This window comes from Ictalurus punctatus, chromosome 9 (assembly GCF_001660625.3).
Source record: "Ictalurus punctatus breed USDA103 chromosome 9, Coco_2.0, whole genome shotgun sequence".
NCBI lineage: Eukaryota > Metazoa > Chordata > Actinopteri > Siluriformes > Ictaluridae > Ictalurus > Ictalurus punctatus.
In genome coordinates, this window is record NC_030424.2 from 16,068,667 (window position 1) to 16,091,575 (window position 22,909).

The following is a 22,909-nucleotide window of genomic DNA, read 5'->3' on the forward strand; positions in this document are numbered from 1 at the left end:
CATTCTCATATCATAGTAACATGGTGTGTAGCTAAAGTACTTTCTAATTAGATTAACATTTCAATTCTCAACATTGTGGTATAATATCTCAATGTTCCTTCTGATTACATATATATTTTTGTACAGCCAATCCTTTCTGAAAAATTGGGCAAACACTCAATCACATTTTTGTGTTGGCTGTACACGCAGACCCTCAAAAATACAGATCTCCTGCCATCATTTTAGGCAAGTGTGTCTAGAGTAAGACATTACTTTTTTTTGTTGTTGTAATATTGATCTATTTACATGCCCAGGCTAAATCCTTATGCTTGTGTGCATATAAAATAAGGCCACAATCAGTATCTTTACATTAAAATCCACTGCAAACATCAAAATAAAAAAAGAAATAGCTAGATTCATTGCCCTTCCCATTTCTTTTGTAGCAAAAGATAGAAGAAAGTTTTGAGTAGTAATGCGTGTGTTCTAGCAGACAGTGAACTGAATTAGCAATCAATCTTGCCCATAATGAAAGACACAATTGCTTTGACCTTGTGACCACTTTTAAGCTTTAGTACTTCCTCTCATTCTCTGAGTGGCAGGTAGTGTAGTGCGATTTCTTATGCATGACCCACATTTCTCATGGACATCATTTCTATACAAGTGATGCTCGTTTCTATGATAGCAAGTCTGGATTTATGTGTGTTATGTACAATGTCCATCTGTGTTTGTGCTTCAGTGTGTGTTGTCAGTGTATGCAAATCAGCACCCAAGCCACCCATCATGCATTCCACACAACTGACACCACTAATTATATGAGGCTTGGCCTAGAGGCTCTCAGTGGTGTGTCAGTGTAAGTGGATATGCAGTCTGAGGAGACTTATGGGGCCGGGCTTCAGAGGTGCAGTACAATAGCCACTCACCTGTTCATAAACGCATTGCTGGGTGTCCAGTCAGAATCCTATAGTGGGACACAGACAAAGTGTTAACACCCACACGTTCTATAAGCTACACTACAGTGGGAGACCACTGAAATACTGAATTTTGAGTTAAAAAAAAAAAAAAACCTCATGAAACATGAAGTATTTGTATAATTTCCTTTGATTTCTCATTTGTAATAAAGGCATATAAAAGGTCTAATAGAAATGTTGTGCGTTTAAAAACAGTGCAGAGTAAAGGTATAAAGAGAAAGAGCTAGATGCCGCACTTCATACAGATATTCTCATATTTAGCTGAGGTTTAAAGTATAGCAGAGCAGAGATTACAGTCTCTAAGAGCTGTTTGTGAAAGAATCTGTGCATGCAAACTGAAAGAAATCAACCCTTCTAACTACTCATTAAAAGATTTTCTTGTTTAACAAGTTAATTTACAAAAAGATAAACAGTGCAGTTTGCTAAGAAAACATGAGCACATTTCAAACACAGCCTCTTTTACAGAATTTTGTATATTGTTAGAAAAGCTAAAGCAAAGCAGAAGCTTAGAGGAAGCTTAGAGGAAACGTAAGTAGTATGAATGGAGTTGTTGAGAATTCCCAGACAAGCTGCAGCAGAGCATAGCAGAGCATAGGGGCAGAAGGGGTGAGAGACATGGAGGGCAATGGCATTGCAGACAAGGAACAGGGATGAAGAATTAAAATAAATCAACCATCATTTGAAAAGACCTCTCAAAACATTTGTGTTAATATCTTTATATTTTATATTGTAATAACCCTCATCACATTTTTCAAGTTCTCTGTAAATGTAACCTAGTATATGTAAATTATATACCAATACTATTTATTTATTAAAAACATGTGCCTTATCTATGTATGTAATGTTTGTGCTGGTGTTATAGTAAGGAATATTATTGACAATCAGCAAGCATAACTGGTATTTATTTCATGTAAGACTTGACTTGTAACCTGAATGTTTTCACATTTATTTTATTTAAATCCACTGTTGCGCTTGTTAAACTGACCTGTTTTTCATCAAGCCATGTAAGCTGCTAGTCAAGTTATTTGTTGTTTATATTACTGAAATCAAATTTGCTTCTTGATAACTTATTTGCTTTATTAGAAACTGCCTTTAATTAACCTGATACCTAAATTCTAACCTATATTGTTTATGTAAGGTTAAGTCAGAGCATCAGTGAAATATAATTAAATAAAGACATTACAAAACAGATGTGACATGGCACTTTTAATTATACACATCACTTATAAAGTACAAAAGCCAAATACAAATAATCCCCAAATGCAATATAAATATCTTATAATACTTTAATACTGTTTAACCCCTGTGCTGTAAGTTTTAGGTTGAGCTATGAATCTGAAATAAACTGCAGTAAAAGACAAAAACACACAAGACCAGCACTGTAAAGAATCTGGAATACATGTAGACACCCAATGCATAAAACAGTTTGATTTAACCACTCTAGTAATCTGCTTTCCAGCATTAAAGGGTATTTTCTGGACAATAAACAAGCCTAGTCCCTTTTCAGTTCATTACCTCCACTGACAGTATAAACAGTATACAGTCTGATACTAGGTGAATGTGGTGTCTCTGCTTTTCTTTGAGTATAAGCTATGACTGAACTATGCAGAATCAAACAGGCTAGTGCAGGTTCATTCAGTGACCTAGTCCTGGGCAGTTTACTGGTAAAAAAAAAAAAAAAAAATAAGACACCAGTAGAAATATGTTGACCAACTGAACTTTCCAACTATTGCGTTTACCATAGTAGCAAAAGTACAAAAGCAACACACGTACAGTATATGCCCCAAAAGTTACGAAAACCGGATGGAGTAAGCTGTAAGCTCACTTTCTCATTCTTTATGACCATTTTCCATCTTTTTCCAGTTACTTTATTAGAAAACAAGTGATACAGGAAAGTAACTTAACTATGGAAATTATTTCAGCTTACTAGACATGTTAGTATTGAGTGTGAGGAAACCTTAACATTAGCATGGTAGCATTACCGAACTAGCCAGCTTTGTCACAGGGCTTCAATGGTCCCTTTTTTTCTACATATTTTTCACACATCACATGGAATTTGTGAGTCAGAGGCTGAGCTTATGGGATTTTATTATAAATGGTTCTGAATACTTTTCCAATTAACATTTATCAACAGAGTCCTTGCAAGTAACTTTTCGTGAAGTAATTTCTACCTAACTTTGAAAAGTGGTAAGACAGAGAGAAAGAAAAAAACTTCCAAATACCCTGTGATGAATAGATTTGAATTTAGCATTAAAATTAACCAACATTTACATGATGTTAGATATCTGAGAACGCTTACAGTTGAGATAAGCCCATATGATAATTTTGCTCTGCAGACAATGCACGATAAAATATTTATATTCTCATATATATTATTATTATCCAAAAACTGGAAAATATTATATAAAATTATCATACTTAAGGCCTTATCATCCAAACTTATAGTAAACTATACCTTCTGTCATTTAAAGGCAAGCATTACAAAGGCAACAACTAAGTAAAAAAATACCCCTATTTCAAAATACAAGAGTAGATATTTGGAGGAAATTTTTTTTAGATTTTGTTTTTAAACATTTGAAAAATGTTCTCCATTTGGAGAAGAAAAATCACAATAACAATAAAATAAAATTAAATTAAAACCTTGGTGAGTAAAAACCAATGAGAGAAGGTGAACACAGTAGAATAACTTCTATAACATTAAATCAACCAGACTAACCAAGCCTAAAGAGAAATGTGTGTGTGGTAGGGGATGCTTGTGCAAAATATCATCATCAATACACATATCTTCATCCTTTCATTTGAAATGTTATGAGATTAGGGACACCCAAATGTGTTTGATGAGAAGGGTCAGTTTTAGTTCAAGTAGAGACTGTTTGGAAACACGTTTAAGTATGCACAGTTACAATATCCCGAATGAAGTAGACTGTGAAAATTAAAACTCGTACACATTTATGCAATGCTTTTACATACAGAATTTTATGGAGGTAGATATGTATTGCAAATGGCTTACTATACAAAGTATAATATTAATACACAATGTTGTATTACTAATATTTCAGCCCTTTATTTATAAAAAAAAAAAAAAAAAAAAAAAAAAAAAAAAGAATTTCCTGCTGTGTTTCCAAACATTCATAAGAAATTTGTATGGCCATTTTCTATCAATCATTCTATAAGGCAGTGAAGTTAAATAGTGAAAAAAGCAGTTTGGGGCAGAAAATCAGTTAGACAAGGAAGCAGACTTAGGGTAGGAATGAGAAGAAAGAAGAAAGGAGAAGGGGCAGGACAGCTGGACAGAGCAAAGTGACATTAATGAGTCAGTAGCTTTAGCCTGGTGATCCAACTGACCAGTAGCGAGGGCTCCGCAGGGGGTCTTTTTGGAGTGGATGTCATAGCGTTTTTGGCAAAGTCCTGCTGATAAGGGATGGTGGCGTTGTTGTGGAGGTCTACACTGACGAGAAACTGGCTGTTCCGGACGTGATCTACACCTCGTACAGATCGCTCTTCTGTAGATTTGTACGAGCGCCCCATAGCAGGCACTTCCTCGGCTATAGTGGGGATGCGCTCATTGCTGAGGTATCTGTACAAGAGATCCTCACCTACAAAGTATGAGAAAAGATAAAGCATAGGAGAAAATCAGAGGATGCTTGTAAGAAAATGGAGGAAAACAATCTTTATTTAAACTGATCCAAGGTTAAAAGAATTATCAATCATCTGGCACAATAACTGAAGACTATACAGTGAGACTGAGTTTTAATCACACAAAAACTAATGTGATTCATTTTTTTTATATTTCTTTCATATGATGGAAACAAAAGTCACAATTTTTCCTAGGTCATTACAGTCACTTTATATTGCATAATCTCTTTCAAGCAACTTTTCATTTCAAGCATGTGTATTAATATTATATATATATATATATATATATATATATATATATATATATATATATATATATATATATATATATATATATATATATATATATATATATATATATAATATACATACAGCATTTCTATTTACATTTTCTTATGCTTGGACTAAATCTCATATTAAAAACTGACATGAAACAGGTGGATGCTGTTGTCTTTGCACACCACATACCTTTCCTTCCTTGTGTCCAGGGCCTGGCGTACGGGTCTGTCACACTTAGACTTGTTTCTGCTGGCATGGAGAGAGGCCGTGGTTTACCTGGATTGCAGAAATACATGAGGAATAAAGGAGAACCGACAAGTCCAAGAATTTGCAACATGGTGAACTCTTTGAAATATTAAATTATACCACTGATGTTAACAATAAATGTGCTGACCATATGAAGAGTTTCTCTCCCTAAGCCGAGTTTGCACCACATTGGCCTCCACAGGGTAGACAGCCAGCTTGTCATGGTCTGTGATGGTGATGCGCCGGCGGCTCTCCTTATCCAGGAAGGAGTTGGGCGACTCAGAGCCTTTAGGTCTGCTGTTAATGCTGCTGAACGAGCTGGTCCTCACATCCCTGTGGCAAAAAAAATGTTGATTTACTTATTCAAGGGAAATTAATTATACAGCTAACCAATGTGATAAAATCAGGAGCAATCCATTTCATGTTTCGTTAAAGAAAGGACAATTGAAAAGCTGGAATGTGATATATTGCTTAATACAAACACAGTACAGAAGAGTTTAAAGCCATAGAACAGAAATACTGGCAGAAGTAATGGAAGAAGATGGAAAGAAGATAAGAGGGCTTTTTCACTCATGCTGGCTGAGTGCTGGCTTAAGTAAGCTATGAGAGAAAGGAAGCAAAGCGGAAGGGAATGCAGAGAAGGTTTAACGCTTTAGTGACAAAAGGAGGGGACATTGAGGTACACTCATTAACCCTAAGGAATGTAACTAAGTCTCTTAATCTCTCTCTCCTACTCTCTCTGTTTCTCTCACCGTGGCATGTAAGGCACTGATGGAGGTGGAGGGATGTACAAGTCCAAGATGGCTGGTTTCTGTTTCCTGCTGGTAGATCCAGTGCTGCTGTCAGGTGACTGGGTTTTACTGGGTGAAGAGGAGCTCTAGAGGACATGAGACAGTTATCAAGAGATGAGTTTATTATATCCATTCCACATACCAACAAATAGACAAAATCTGTTCTGATTAATGGAGGACTGATTGTACATTCAAAGAGTATTATTTTACGCTTACAGTTACTGCGGTTCCACTGTTGCCTTTCCCAAATTCCTTTTCATTCATTTCTTAATCTTATGCTGCCTATTAGTGGGCCCCTGTCTCAAACATCACTGTATTCTGCAGTGTATGTCTGCAGGCAGAACTCAGGGCAAAGTCCCTAATTCTGTAACTGAAATGTTCTCATGACAGAGTCAAGAACAAAAATGTCTATTCCTAGAGTTAGACACATTACTATACCGCAGGTGGTTTGAAATGATGCATTGCCAGAATGCAATAGTGTTTAATAACAGGGGCAGATCCACTACAAAGAGGATTCAAATAAGAAAATGAAATAAGAGCTTAATGTGTCTGGTGAGCAGCACATTATCTTTGTGATAAATGGGATGCATTGTCATCTTGACTGACAAAGCCACAGATGAAAACAAGAAATCGCCTCTCTGATTCCTCATGTGTGATCCGTCTACACACCTTGTACAGTGCAACCTTGTTGAAATGTAATATCTACCACTTGAAATTTTGACACCTTAATCAAAAGTGATCCTAACATGTCCAGAGAAGCCTGTGTGTAATCAGAGGCTCTGTTATTTAGGGATCATTCTTCAGGACTGTGATGGCTTGCTCTGATGGTGTCTCAGCGGGGTGTGGAGACACCGGAGGAGGTATATCTCATTGCCAACCAGACTGCTGGATTATAACAGCTCTTTGTTTCCAAAAAGCAATAGAGTCAGGCCTGGACAGCTCCAAAAGCCTACATTTTTCTAAAAATGCAGGTCTTGAATGAGATTATCTCTACATAAATCTTTAAACACACAGTTTGCTGGAGAACTGTAGAAACCAAGATCATGTTTGGACAAAAAACAGGTGTGTCTGTTCCTGTTTAAGGAGGATGAGTACTATACTATACAACGCTTATGAATGGACTTACACAAAACAATGCAGTGGCAGATTTTTCAAAAAGAGCAGGACAAAAAACCAAGCCAATGTGAAACTTAGGGAGTATGTGGAGCATTTCCACCAGTACATCTTTACAGTTGTGAACCTTGTGGAATGTACAGAATGATGATATCTGATCTATAGGGAGTAATATCTAAAGTGTATCCATCACAATTAACACCACACTGTGAAATGACCCTGTTATTGTTCTGCTTGGTAGTGATCAGAAATGAATTGTTTACACAAAGAGTCTAAAGGGCCGTTTACACAACAACGTTTTGAACTAAAAACGGAAAACTTTTTACAGGGTTTGACTGTTCATTTACATGACAACGGCGTTTTGAGGCCTGAAAAAGTGAACTTTTCAAAACGGGTCTCAAAGTGCAAGTTTTTGAAAACGATGCTGTTATCTCCTCCATGTAAATCATACAAAAATGAAAATCTGTGAAAACAAATGACGTCATGCGCGCATATATTACGTGTTCAGTCTATAGGCATACGCGCAAGTACTTCAAAACAACACGTGGCACATTCAAAACTACAAACTCCGCTGATTTTGAGTTTATTGATGCTTCTCCAGCAAAGTGTAGATTTACTGCATCACTACAATGCCCAGCATTTGTTACATACGCCAAATTATTAACCCACATCTACGCCGACGAAGGATATTAAAAACATTATAATTATCTTTGTAATTGTCTGTTTTGGAGTATACCTGTATCCTTTTATTGCTAATAAAATATAGAAAGCAGACTGACTGCCAGTGTCTCACTATTCGCACTATTTCGATTTTTTCTGTCAGAACAGAATTCTGACTTGGAGCACAAGAAAAGCTAAAAGATGGGGTTGAAGACAAATAAACCATTTACATAATGATAAAACCTTTATGCACATTTCATGTACATTAAATTATATTACATTAGGGATGTCTCAGCATTTATTAACCAAGAAAAATAAGCCAAATCTATGATTGACAAGCGTGAGTTTTCACAATTCCTTATGAAAATGAATAATTTTCCAAGTCTAATTGTCGAGATACTAAGTAACTGGAGACATACTATTTTGTTCTCCACATAGATCATAAACCATTGAAATCGTTATTGTGCTTTTTTTATGCAGAAAAACCGCAGTTGCACCGTTTACTTGTATTTGTTTACAGGGCAGTCTTGCCCTGATCAATATGGTGGACATTTTGACATGAATGCTTATATGCGCATGCACGTAGTATTTCTTTAGTAAGTGACATCGCCAGCTACTGACCCGTCATGCACAGCGGTTTTAATCATTTTAATCAAATCATCACGGATCTGTGTGAACAGGTATCATTTTGACAACGTCGTTGACTGTATGTGAAACCTTTCAAAAAATGAAAAGTAAAAACATTTCCGTTTTTAGTACATCGTTGTCGTGTAAACGTACCCTAAGATAAAGTCTTGTGGTGGTGCCGAGGACTTTAGCTGCAAATGATTTAATGCTCATTAACTGAAAAAAGTTCACAACACTGTGGGTTTGCAAAAGTAATAAAGTAACACTTTGATAAAAATCACCTCAGACTAAGTAGGCTGCTCTGTCCAAACCTATTGTACCCTGATTTAGAACTTCGGGATAATGCTGTGTAGATGATGAGGAACATGTTATAGTAAAGAAATAACTCTCTAGGAATGAGGGAGAGAAATAGAAAAATTGTGAGTGAGAGAAAGATGTATGTAAAAATACAGACAAGCAATACCTATTTCACAGGTGCTAACGCTGCTAACAAGAAAATCCTACTAGGCAGAGTAACAGAATTTCACTACAGGAGTTCTTGTTGGTGGACCAAATTTACCTCTACCAGAAACTACTCTTAAGGGACTATCTCAAAGAAGACCAACATGACGACAAACAAAAATCTGCTAGCAAAACCAGTCATGAAAGGACTGGAACACATATTTGCCACGTCATCTCAAGTTCCCGATATTGTATAATATCACCTTCTCTATGAGAAATGTAGTTTTTCCACTTCAGCCATGTGCATAAACCTGTGTGTTTCTTTTCCATGATATTTCTGACATATTCAAATGCTCTTGTGTGCAGATTCAAAATTTCCATAACAATTTGCATATATACAATTGGATGGAAACTAGAGTAAGAGACATGAGAGTGTTGATGACTGAGAAAAAACTGACTTGTGCCTGAGGGGGTTTCCACCGCATGTTTTTAAGCGGTGCGGGTGTGAAGCCAGATGTGCCTGCTGGCCTCTTCTTCAGCAGCAGCACCACTCCTTTAGGGTCCTCCCTTAACTTATCCACCAGGTTCTTTAGCTGCCAGCCCACCTGCAGAAGGAAACACATGCAAACACACAAAATCTTACAGCCATGACTGAGAGCCCAGAAGCATTAGAGTGGATGTTTGGAAAATTGAGGCTGTGTGAGAGGTGGTGAGAGCAGAGAGGCCCTTACCACAGTCTGCTGGTTCACTTGGATCACCTCATCACCTGCGTGGATCTTGCGAGACAAGTCTGCTGGAGACTAGGAGCATAAAATTTGGAGCAAAAAGAAACAGCCTTTTAGTCAGCACAATCTGATGCACACATGCACTCAAATAAATCAACAAAGTGCAGTTAAAATACATCCAAAGACTGTTTAAATAAATGAATATGTGTGACAGCCTGGGAAAAACTGGTGGGTTTTTCGTCCAAAATTGGGTTTTTCATCAACTTTAAGAAACCATAAGTACATTACAACAAAATGGCATAGAATTTTTTTCTATTATTAACTTATCTTACCTCGACTATTATCCTCCAATTATTACGTTACTTAAGGAGCTAACAATCTAACAGCTACCAGTCGCATGATAGACAGTTTGTGAGAAAGCAGGATTTGGGGATCAGGTGTGCTTTAGCAGGGATTTCTCCAGGTAAAAGATCACTTCAGCTGCAGATGGAGCAGCTGTGGCTCAGGTGGTAGAGTGGGTTGTCCACTAATCGTAGGGTTGGAGGTTCGATTCCCAGCCCACATGACTCCGAAGTGTTGTTGGGCAAGACACTGAACCCCTGTTTAAGTTGCTGTTTAAGTTGCTCCCGATGGCAAGTTAACGCCTTGCATGGCCGCTCTGCTACCATTGGTGTGTGAGTGTGTGAATAGGTGAATGAGACACAGTGTAAAGTGCTCTGGAACCGCTAAGGTTAAAAAAGAGCTATATAAGTGCAGACCATTTACCACGTGATTGTATAGTGCACACATCTCTACAACACCACTGATTGTAATTCAGCCTGTAATTCAGACCACGTGGCCTAAGGCTGAATGTACACTACACAACAAAATCTTCGCATCTCTGACCCTTTCACACTACACAAATTGAATCACTTACAATCAGTGGTGGTGTAGAGATGTGTGCACTATACAATCACATGCAGCTGAAGTGATCTTCTACCTGGGGAGATCCCTGCCAAAGCACACCTGATCCCGAAATCCTGCTTTCGCACAGTCTATCATGCTACTGTTACTAATTTGTATAGAAACAAAAGAAAGAGAAATAAGAGAAAATGTTGGAAATAAGTGGAAATATTGCTTGGGGAGATGTGGGCAGAGTATAGTGAAAAGAAACGTGCTGGCATGAATAATCTTTTTTTTTTTTTTTTTTTTTTAACTGTTCCTAACAATCATTTTGGGTATGACATGCCAAATCCTTTCTTACAGAAGCAATATTATTGTGTTTACATTTTATCCTTGTACTTCCACACAAGACTAATGATAAACTGGGTTCAGGGATCTGCGGTGTATAATCTGCTCTCATTGATTGTTTCTCATTGCTGTTCTTGCAACTAATCTGAGAGGAGTTCACACTACAAGATTCATCAGTGGGAAAATCAAACATGCATGAAAATATCAGAACCTCTGCACTCACTCACAGACTGAGAAAAATGTGTCACTGTGTAGTGTTAACTAGACTTTAAGATATCTAAAACCTTGTTAAACAAGTGTTATTTCCCAACACATTAAATGTTATGCTTTAAATGAAGTTATTGAACAGCTACATGCTGTAGTGAAAGAGCCATAAGTCTACTCAATTCATCTGTAATAAGAATCCAGCAATCAAAATGCAAACATTAAAATGCATTTTCCCCCCTTTTCACTTTTAACCAGACTTTAAAATGCTAGAACATTACATGCAAAGGACAAACATTTCAGTTCAGGAAACACTGATTTTCTCGATATATACAGTAGAAAATGTCAAAATCTGACCATGTGAAGGGTTTTCCCAGGCTGGCACACACATGGGTTTTGTGAAATTGCCCACATATAGTGTATGCTTGAAGCAAAACATATTTCACAGAGCTTACCATCACTATAAAGAAGGCTAAAATTTTAAATGTTGATGGTAAACAAGTGGGAGATTGAGCAACACCAGCCTGGCAAATGTCAGTATGATTCATTAACTGTAATTAGTCATAGGATGATTAAAGGTGGATGATTCATTGCACAGACGTGGGAAGTTTTTGAGAGGAGCTGCAGATTGTGACAATGGCTGAAGTTGTGAGAAATTTGTCAGCAGTTCAGGAAGGAGAGAAATCTTTATGGATTATCTTGGCCTGTCTAAATGCATTCTTCTGTTTCAGCCTAAAGGAACTGTGGTTATACTAGTATGCTAATGCATTCCCCATAAATATGGACTCTGCCACCCACAAAGAGGGGGAGGTTTTCTCACACCCCACCATTTTCTTACCCCTCCCTCTCTTCTGTTTGGCACATGCCAACAAATGGTTGTGTACAACATCAATGTTGCCATACCGACAGGATTTGGAGAGAAATAATGTAAAACTGAAAAAAGACCCAAACCCACAAAAACCACAGAAACATATGCATATATAATTAAACATGAATGGTTCTAATAAACAATTTAATGAGCAGAGAAATTGGGACATAAAGAAGCAGGAGGTATGTAAATTATTATGGCTGTTATGGAAAAATGCAAATAATGGCCAAATAAACTCCTCTTATTAGAGACGTAGATTAAAATCCATGTCTGTGCTCTTGATGTAAAAGGAGAAGTAATTGCATTTACAGCTGATTTTTTCTGTTGTGGTGTATATCCCATACTAAATAGTTTTAGATTTTCAAATGAAATAAGACATAAAACAAAGGCAACCTGAGCAAACTACAATACCGGTTATTTATTTATTTTATTGCCACCAAAAAAACAATAATCCAATACCAATCACCTATGTGAAAAACTAATTGCCCCCTTAAATCTGGCTGTGCTGTCTTTAGCAGCAATAACTGCAACCAAACGCTTTCAATAACTGGAGCTCAGTCTTTCACCGCACTGTGGTGGAATTCTGGCCCAGTCTTCTTTGCAGAACTGCTTTAGGTCAGCCACATTGGATTGTTTTTGAACATGAACTGCCTGTTTAAGGTCCTGCCACAGCATCTCAATTGGTTCAAGTCGAAACTTTGACTAGGCCACTCCAAAACTTTAATTTAGCTTTTTTTGGAGCTATTCAGAGGTGGACATTGGATGCTTATGCTTTGGATCATTGTCTTGCTGCATAATCCAGTTGCACTTGAGTTTCAATTTGGGGACTGAAACCTTAATGTTCTTCTGGGTTAGCAGCAATTTTCACCTCGCCACTCTTCCATGGATGCCATTCTTGCCCAGTGTCTTTCTGATAGTGGAGTCATGAACAGTGACCTTTATTGATGCAAGAGAAGCCTGTAGTTCTTTTGATGTTGTCCTTGGCTCTTTTGTGACTTGCTGGATGAGTTGTTTCTGTGCTCTTGGAGGAATTTTGGAAGGTCAGCCACTTTTGGGAAAGTTCACTACTGTTCAGTTGTTTTTTTCCTCATTTGGAGATAATGGCTCTCACTGTAGTTCTTTGGAGTCCCAAAGCCTTTGACAGCTTATAAAGCTTTGTAACCCTTCCCAGACTGATGTATTTCAATCACCTTTTTCCTCATCATTTCTGGAATTTCTTTCAACTTTGGCATAGTGTGTTACTGAGTAAAACCTTTTAACCAACTTCATGCTGTTGAAAAAAATTCTATTTAAGTGTAGATTTGATTGAACAGGGTTTGCAGTAATCAGGCCTGGTTGTGTCTAGTCCAGCTGAACCCCATTGATGAATGATGTTTCATAGATTTGGGAAATTAGTAACTAGAGGGGCAAATACATTTTCACACAGGCCCAGTTGGTACTGGATACATTTTTTTGCTTCAATAATTAACATTATCATTTAAAAAGTGAATTTTGTGTTTACTCAGGTTGCCTTTGTTTTATCTTAGATTTTGTTTTCGTTTCTCAAAAAATTTAGTACGAGATATACACAAAAACAGAAGAAATCAGGATGGGGAAATACTTTTTTCACAGCACTGTACTATATGTGACTTATATAATATATTAATATTCCAGTGTTTTTAGTTCAGTTCAGTTTCTGTATGACCACTGTATGAGCCAAGTATGTGTTTAATGCAGGTCCAATGAAACTGCTCAAAGTGCCAAACAGTAGAAGCTCTGTCTACTTTCAACATGCTGATGCAACACACTGTGTCAGGAAAGGCTAAATATATACCAGCCCCAGCATCAGATGGCATCTCAAAGCTGAATCACAATCTTACATGTTCAGTTGTGCCAGTGATGACATGAAGCCCATCATAGGTAGATTTTATGTACATCCCCTGAGAGAAAGAGAGAAAAACAGAAAGAGACAGAGTTGACATAAGGCATTGTGGAATACATAAATCCTGAAAGGTAAACAGGATGCTTGAAGCTTACTTGGTGTACTTTACTTGCCAGCCAGAAATATAACAACCATGATGGACAGAATCATGTCTGCTGAGGTGATTGAAGCGCTTTAAGTATGGTATGTGAACAATTTTCATGTTTGTCTAACAAAAACAGGAGGGTGATGAGTGCTCACCAGGCCTTCTCCTGGCTTGATGTTGGTCAGCTGCACTTCCTCCAGGCATGTCAACTGGCTCATTAGAGGATCTGAGGTTGTTCTCACAGTCTGGTCACAGATATCATTTAGCACCCTGGACTACAAAACAACAGGAGGACATCGTTTAGCAGCAATGTGATAGGAGAATCCTGGCACATTAGAAACAAATGGAAGAATCAGTTCCCAGAAGAGAATTCTTTCACAGACAAGTTGTCTCTATTCTACTGATCATGGATGATTGCAATTGGGAAATATTTTGCTCAAGTTAATGCATTTTATCAAGGTTAGTGTATACTGGGAAAAGGGAGAAAGTTGCTAATGTGACCTTTTCCTGGACTGTGTGGTAATGCTACATGCATATAGGGGAGAGTTTAATATGAACACATTATCAATACATGCATAACTGCTCAAAATATTTCATGGAGGGGGGTGTATGCAGTTATTTGTGGAAGAAAATAGTTGTCAGAAGGCCACAAGAAGTGAGGTTGTTGAAGTGCAGGGTGAGAAGGGGGAAGTCTAGCAACAGGGGAAGTAGGTACGGAGAATGTCATTAACAGGAAGCAGTGATGGACAGCGAGGGCCTTTGGCAGTGGCATTTAAACAGGAACCCTTAGCAGAGGATTACACTGGGCCTTTCACAGCAATAACAATGCTGGGCTACTTTATCAATATTAATGGGACAGTACTTGTTCAGTAACATTACTATCAAATACTTACAACTCCCAGAATCTTCTCCTCCATGTCATAAACAGTGCAATCCTGCAAAGAAAAAATGAGAAAGTGTTAAAGTCTGAGCGCATCTAAACTAAGTAATAACCAGTAAATCAGGGTCAGTGTAGTGTTTATATAATTAGTGATCCAGATATAGCAGTGGAAGATGAGCTCCAGCCACAAATAAACAGCTTTGACTCGTGAATTACATACTCATGTCAGCTGTAAGACAACATAATTACATAAGACGTGAAGGACAACTACAGTGTGAAGAAAATAGAAGGGACTGGCATGTAGTAAATCATTTTCAGAGAACGGCAGACATCTGCAGTAATCTTCAGCCTTAAAGGTCTAGTATATTATACTGGGTGCATTTCTAAATAGTTCAAATAAACCATAATCAAATAATCTATGACAGAGGAATGTAAATGTCTCTATGTGTATATGATGCACATGCTTAAAAGACTGAATGTTTACACAGCCTTTATTACTTTTGGCAACACAGCAGAGGCTGTTAACTTGACCCCCATAGGCAGTAAGACCTCCCCTGTCTAACAGAAGAATGCCTTTAGTGTCATATGTCCATATGTCTAGTGAGCACCTGTCTGTCAGCTGGTAGCGCCACACACACACACACACACACACACACACACACACACACACACACACACACACACACACACACACACACACTTAACCACAGAGTAATGATGGTCACATGGTGAAGTCGTACCACAATCATGATTCAGTTCTTAGAGCGAACAGGATCACTGGATGTGTCTTTGTATGATGCTGTAGTCCATGTATTGATATTAGATTTGAGCAAAATAATCCAACTATCCAACAGAACAAATATTGTGAGTCTGTTTCTTGCGAAAGGTATTTGAAATTGTTTTGTGCTAAATATATCACAGTAATACTACTGACAAATATTTTTTTCCTTTTGACACCAAACCTAAGGGTTTCCATTAAACATGATTCAATAGTAAAAAGAAGAAGTTGATATGAGGTTTAGGAAAGAATGTGGCTTGAAATGCATAGTTCCTACAGTATTTTTCATAACCACAAAGAGAAGGAATGTGTGACAGTCACATTATTTTTTAAAATGCTCCAGTTCAGCATGACTTTCCACACATCAGTATACACATACTCAATTTCTCCCTCTGTTGAGCTTCTATCTTCTGCCAGATTTCTCAGATGAAAATATTCACTTCCCATTTGTGGGCACTAGTCCATAGATCAGACATGGACACACAGAAGAAACTGAGTCATGGATGTCATCAGACAACAGCTGATAGAGATCAGGTGGCTCTCTAGTCAGCTTCTGATATGAAACTGGAGAGGCTTTGTCCATGACTGCAATAAGGAATCAGAGAAATCTGTGCTGGCACAACACCTGAACATAATGCCATTTGTACAGCGGCCCAATTTTAAGATTCTTCTTTGCATCATCCCATAGTTTATTGAAGCACATCAGTTGATAATTAGAGCAGTTTTTTGGCTTGAGGAAAATATAAGGCGTCTTTACTTGTTCTTGGTCATGGGAGATGAGGCAGGGCTGCGTCTTTTAATGTGTGCTTACCACTGTAAACTGCAATGACCGGTCATGCTTAATACCTGTTAACCGACCATGCAACCAAATGAATTCTTCCCACCGTATTCAATTCTTGACTGGGCTACAGAGTCCTAGCAGGGGTTTGCTTTAACATGTCCCTCTCATGACCCTCAAACCATATACAATGAATACATCTACTGAAAAGAACATTTACTCAATTACAGCACTATTTTTGAACTCACTGATCTGGAAATCAGGAAAATACTGAAAAGTAAGATTCATATATTATAGATATATAAAAGTTAATGACTATAAAAATGAAGGACTTGACTTAAGGGACTGAAACAGACCTGAAATACTGGTAAAGTATTGGATCAAATTTGATGTTTCTGATCTGATGGTATATTTCAAGTTGCGATCATGCCTGGAGTTGACAGATCCAACTTAAATCATACATATCAACACAGGACACAACTTGTCTTAGAACACACCACCACTGCACAACAGAAACCTGCTTAGTGATGAAAACAGCTCTATTACCCACTAAAATATTTTGAGAAGATTAGACTTTAATGTAATTCCCATACAATTTTTTATTCAAAATAGAACACCAATCCTATTCAAGGTCTGTTATCCAAAGCCACCAGTTACACAGGACCAACCCATAGATTTGTTGCTTAACAGCAATGTGAACTGCTTCACCTCAGATTAATCCAAGAAAAGTGCAGTGTAGCCTGACCCTTCTGCTAGCTACCAACTTGACAATGAAATTCACTTAAACCACGTCTAATCTCACTTTCCAAACAATAGTGGAGCCAATCTTTTTAAAAGTTAAGACCCTGATGGCCTTTTTGAAAGCCAGTATAACAATCTCCAGCTCAGACAGAAGATGTCATCAACACACTTAAATTGTAAACTAGCAGTAGAGCGATCTTTCTAAACCGGAATGCAATTACAATTCAATATTTTACAAGAAGAACAAACATGCTATTAAATCATCTTATATAATAACCTTAAATGAATTATTTGAATGCAAATGTACACATCCATTTCCTGATACAGTAAAAACAAGAGGTGCTTATCAAAGAGGAAATGCCTCCTGTATCTGCAATTATCACTGCAATGAAGGCACAGAGAGTGAAACCTCACAGTGGAAGGCGAGGCACATACACATGGCATGTTAAACTTGTAAACCCAGAAATCTCACACAGGCAACCGGTGGCCACTGACAACCGATGTATAGCAGAAATCTAAGTGGCATTTAATGAAGCAGGACAGAACAAATGCAGACCTGTTGAACTGTGGTGGTCAACTCCAAGCAAAGCTGAATGATCTTGTTCTTGGTAGTGGTGAAGTCACTGATCCCAGTCAGAGGGGTTCTGTGATAGTGAAAAAGCAACAGATGAGACACTCAGGTACTTTACCAAGCAAGACACACACACACACACACACACACACACACACACACACACACACACACACAAAAAAGGACATTAATCTTAAAACGGAACAGCGGTACAGATCCTGTTCTCTTTCATTGTTCCCTGTTCTCTTCTAAGTCAACCACAACTACCCTGTCACACAATGTCAGAGATTACCATATGACTAAACCCAATCTGTTAGTTATAGTTATTGCTACAATTGTCCATCCATCCATCTTCTACCGCTTACTCAATCAAGATTAAATCAAACTATCATCAGCTTTGCTTTATGGCTAGCAACATTTCTTGATATTTCTAGACTAGCAGTTTGCAACACATTTTTGGATTTGGCTCAGGATTTGTAAAACACAATGTTCTGTGGAAACACTAACAGAACTTTGACGACTGCAAGGTGTAATGCAGTGGTCTTACAGTTACAATATTTTTCCTTAGCCTTTCTTTCCAATATTTCACTGCAATACTACATCACAGAAATGGTTATTGTCTGCTACAGCGTAGTGCCTCTTCTGTTTTGAATGCAGTTCCCACTTTTGATAAATATAATGCACTGTAACCTAGTGCTAATCTTTGTTACTTAACCTATAGTAGTCTGAATTTTAAAGACCAATTACAGCTTTCTCAATTATTTCAGTTGAATCGCAGCAAATTACAGAATTCAAGCAATTGTTCGAGAAAGTAATACGGCACTATGATTGGTGTTAAACTGTTAACACATTGATATGTGATTAACAGATTAACTTTCTAATCCATATGAATAAAATGAAATCAATATAAGACGATTTATGGTGATGAGCTCTGCTGTCTAGAGACATTATCTAGAGGCGGATCTGCAGAAACAACCTGAGACTATAACTAGTTTCATCCATCCTTGAATGTTCTTGTGAAAAAAAATCTCAGAAATTCAAGACCTGCTCCTGCTGTGTCTGCTGGCAATCACTGTAGTACATGCGAATCTTTCATGCACCCTTTACATATCTATTAATATCTGATTCAATTAGATACTTCCTTTCCAAAGAGAAACAGGCTAACCACATGAAAACTGTACATACGGACTATTCTGTATTTTATTCTGAAAAACTGATGTGCAGGTCTTGCAGATCTTATATATTATTATACCTATCCAGCCATGTGAGAAGGCTTTTCGCTGCACCAATCAGCTCCACCACAGAGGTGAGGAACTCATTGGGGGGTTTGTGAGAGGTGTTGCCATCGTAGCTAGAAATCTTCCTGCGCTCTGACGTACTGATGTGTAGATTGCTGGATGCCGCTCTCATTTTCACCACTAGGTTTTTCAACTTATCTGTTTCCACACCATAATTCTGCAGAGGAAATACAGAAACAATACAAAGAACATTAATGTAATTAATTAATTTTCAGAATTTTGCAGATCATTATTTCTAATGTATGTCTGCTGAAACAATTTAAAAGAAATGTATAAGAATGGCAATACAGGGTTGGATTTCAAAGAAACCATTCTGCTGATTTGAACCAGTTTCTTATATACAAATAGATGAATAATACTGATGAAAAGAGTAAGCTGGATTTACTGTAGTTTAAGCCTGTCCATTTTGATGCACTGAAAAAAAACAAATATGATCAGGAGGTCAAGCTGATAATGTAAGCCATTTGCTGTGTTTAGAACAGCATTACCCTATTTAGAGCCCACAGATTTCTGGCAAACAGTATGTTGCTGAATTTAGATCCTAAACCTGGCAGTCAACGCTGCTCTTTTAACAGGCCTCGGAAAGAATGAGTCCTGAACATCTGAACCAGTGCACTGGGACGGTCGAGGGGGTGCCTCCTGTCTGCAAAAACCTCAGCTCACAAAAAGTGCTGCACTGCAGCCAGACCCTGTGGTTTAATGGTATAGCCAAGGGAGAACAGCCTGTTTCTAGCCAATGACAAGCAGTCTTAACCTGCAAGATATCAGAGCAGCATCTCTTCACAGCTGCTTTCACTATCAAAACTGTGAAACAGATAATAGATATTCTAGCTCTTCCTATTAACTAGCCCTGTAATGCTTTCTCAAACACATATGGATGCTGTAGATCAATGGAATGCCCAGCTTTTCCGATTTAAAATGTTAACTGGAGCCATGTAGATCAAAGAACCATGTGCACATCTAGTCTGGACTTAACTATCTTTTTAACTGCTGGTGATGGGAGCCCCAGAGTCCTGTTTTGGCAAAAGAAGCAGACCCCACATTTAGCTTTCTCATTACTGCACTAAATATAAGCAGGTTTAGAGAGACTTTCTCACAGACGTTCTGAAGACTCAATATCACTATGCTTTATGGCGAAGAAGCAGAGAGTCCAAAGAACTCCAGCATGTTCTCTTCTGGTTTGAAGTACACGAAACCTTTCAGGGCAACATGGCTGTATGATGTGGCGATAACTACAAGGAGGGATGGTTTGCAATAATAAAGTAAACACTTTCACACAATGGGGGCAGCACTTTAACAAAATGTTTTGGACAAAAGGAAAAGCCTTCCATAAACTTAGCTGGTGGGATTTGTCAGAACCTGGATAAGATGGGGTTCCTAATTCCTCACGTTCTTATATTGGGAGAAACTGAGCATAGACACTTTTATACTGCATTTCTACTGGACGGTGCGGTATAGTATGGCTCAACGCAGCAAATTAACCCTGATCCTACATTTTGGAACACCAACTGTTCTGCCTCCTGAGGGATATGGGAGTAACTGGAGCAAACCAGCAGAAGGCCCTGAAAGACCTGGCTGAAGTGGCAGAGAAAAGCAGTTTTTGGTCTTAGTGATGAGAAAGAAGAAGTGTTCAGGTAGTAACATCTAACCCAAGGTCTAGTTGCAGGGAATGGCAGTGAGACATCCTGCCACTGCTCTGCCACCAGGAGACATTCTGGGGTTAAAGGGAGTGAAGCTTTGTCGAGCATTGGTACCTGGCCGACAACCCTGAAGCTGACCTATGCCATATGGAACCAGTGCCACTGAGCAAGCATTAACAGTGCCGTTGGGGCTCATTACAGCCTTAGCACTGGGAGACTTGTATGGTTTGGGTGCGTTAGGATAAATGGTGGCAAGGCTGAAGGAAGAGCTGTAATCCTATGGGAACCGGAGGAGGTGAGACAGGCATTAATGCCATAGCGGGTCAACATCTACCTGTGTAATCAGTTGCTATTGTGATATTGCAATATCAGAATTTTATTACAACATTTAATCTTTCTGATAAGTTTTATTTAACTATAATAATGTTTTCTTGTTGCTATACAGCTTGATTTTACATTCCCATGATCCAAGTAAAATCTGCCAATCCAATCCAAAAAATAGTTTCCTATTTAACTTAAAGTGCTCTGATTAGAAGGTTGTGAGTTCAAGCCCCAACACTGCTCCAGGAGTGCCATATGATGGCTGGCACTGAAGTCTGACCCCAGCTTCCTATCAAGTTAGGATATATGAAGAAAAGAACTTCCCTAAAAATTGAACTTAATATGTATACTGTGCTTTATTTAAAAACAACCAGGTGGAAATAGAAATAAAATGTTCATTTTAGCTTTTGTTTATTAAGTAATATTTTACTACTTGTGCCTAGCACTAGTTATCACTCAATACCCTGCAGAGAAACTCACACTTTCATGGTAGTGTTTAGGGCTGCAACAACTAATCGATAAAATCGGTAATAATATATAATTAAAACAATCAACGACGAATAATATTATCGATTAGTTGGGGCTGTGACGTTACTGTGGATAACCCCTGTCTGTGATGTCGCTTCACAATGGTGAAAAATGCATTTCTACGAATAAAACACTTCTGAAAAACCCTAACCCTAACCTCAAAGTGCACAATCCAGGTTATCCAAAACATGAGAATGCTTTATATTAAGCGCTTCAAACAAACAAAAGTGTATTAACGTGGCTTGTCGTGTCAGATGCGTGTGCTGTTTAATGTGTTCCAGACATGTTTTCTTCAGCACAGAAATGACATTTTTACCTTTATATCCTTATCTGTAAATGTTCAAAATTCACGCTACTATTTCCATTTTACATAAAGGCTGTATTTAGCTATATTTAGAAACAAAAGTGATTGTGTTTTTTATGAGAGCAGTAACTATAATGGGGTTATAACGTAATTGTATATAAATGTAAGAAGTGTCATACATTTACAGAATAATGCAATGTTACTGTGTTCAGATGAGTGAATGTGTGTGTTACTGCAGAACATTCAACCTCTTACCAGCTAACACTTGCTTTTGTTTTTCTTTTCTTTTCTTTTTTTTTTTTTAAAAGCATTTTTAATATAGTGATTTAACTTCTGCTTTAAAGCTTGTGGACAATCAGTTGTTTTTTTTTGTTTTCAAAATATAATGTTAACATATTTTTTAAAAATCCTTTGCACAATGTATAGTATAGCCCACATAGATACATTTAATACTTTTTTCATAGCCTTCAATTTGCACAATGTTTGAAGGACAACACTGAGCAGAATGTGAAATAATATGTTTTTTTTTTCTTCAAAAAATACACAAAATAAAATTGGCTTTGTAATTCAACTAATCGACTAATGAGACGTAATCAACAGATTAATCGATTATCAAAATAATCGTTAGTTGCAGCCCTAGTAGTGTTATGTAAATGTAGTGCTATGTAACTGATGTGCCTAATCCTGGATTTGGGTTTGTTCCAAAGCAGTGTTGTGCTGTGCTGTTAAGTGGAAAAACATTATAAGGTGTAGTATTTGTTTCTTGTGTTGTTTGAGAATCTAGTATGATTTGCCAGGGGAGAATTTTGGAGTGTTGGTAATGCTAGTCATAGATATTTCCACTGCATACAGCTGGCTGGAACATCTTTAATATATATTCCAGAGCTCTGAGACAATAGAACACACTTTCCACCAATGGGGCTGCCATAGCTTGAGGGAAAAATAAAGCGGTATAAGGTTTCAGCGCAAGCTCTGCAAAAGCTATATTATGGTCCCAGTCCAATTCACTGACATCTAGCCATGCTGAGTTTAATTGGTTTTACATTTATATATAGTGAAACCTGAGCAGAGTAAGTATAACACAGTATACGCCAGGTGTATACTGTATAAGCAAAGACGGGATCTGTATGTAATGGCCTTCACATATTGACACACAAATATGATTATTCAGTATGATCATGCAACAGGAAAATGGAAACAACAGACCAATATTCTTAACAGCTTGCAATGATGATGCTATCCTCCCCACTCTCTCTCAGCAAAGTGAAAAGAGGTGGGATTTGATAAGTACACTTCT

At 37.7% G+C, this 22,909-nt stretch overlaps 1 protein-coding gene across 3 annotated transcripts in view; it reads right to left on the reverse strand.

Moving 5' to 3' along the window:
* LOC108270102 (connector enhancer of kinase suppressor of ras 3) overlaps positions 1–22,909 on the reverse strand; it is a 54,389-nt gene that overhangs the window by 11,552 nt on the left and 19,928 nt on the right. For all 3 annotated transcript variants that reach the window (XM_017476441.2, XM_017476440.3, XM_017476439.3), the window contains exons 3-14: positions 18,774–18,976; positions 17,507–17,594; positions 14,667–14,708; positions 13,929–14,048; positions 13,627–13,686; positions 9,472–9,540; positions 9,199–9,345; positions 5,861–5,985; positions 5,257–5,441; positions 5,052–5,138; positions 4,293–4,543; positions 900–937 (exon numbers count right to left, since the gene is read on the reverse strand). In XM_017476441.2, the coding sequence (XP_017331930.1) occupies positions 900–937; positions 4,293–4,543; positions 5,052–5,138; positions 5,257–5,441; positions 5,861–5,985; positions 9,199–9,345; positions 9,472–9,540; positions 13,627–13,686; positions 13,929–14,048; positions 14,667–14,708; positions 17,507–17,594; positions 18,774–18,976 (1,415 nt within the window). The remainder of the gene's footprint in view (positions 1–899; positions 938–4,292; positions 4,544–5,051; positions 5,139–5,256; positions 5,442–5,860; positions 5,986–9,198; positions 9,346–9,471; positions 9,541–13,626; positions 13,687–13,928; positions 14,049–14,666; positions 14,709–17,506; positions 17,595–18,773; positions 18,977–22,909) is intronic.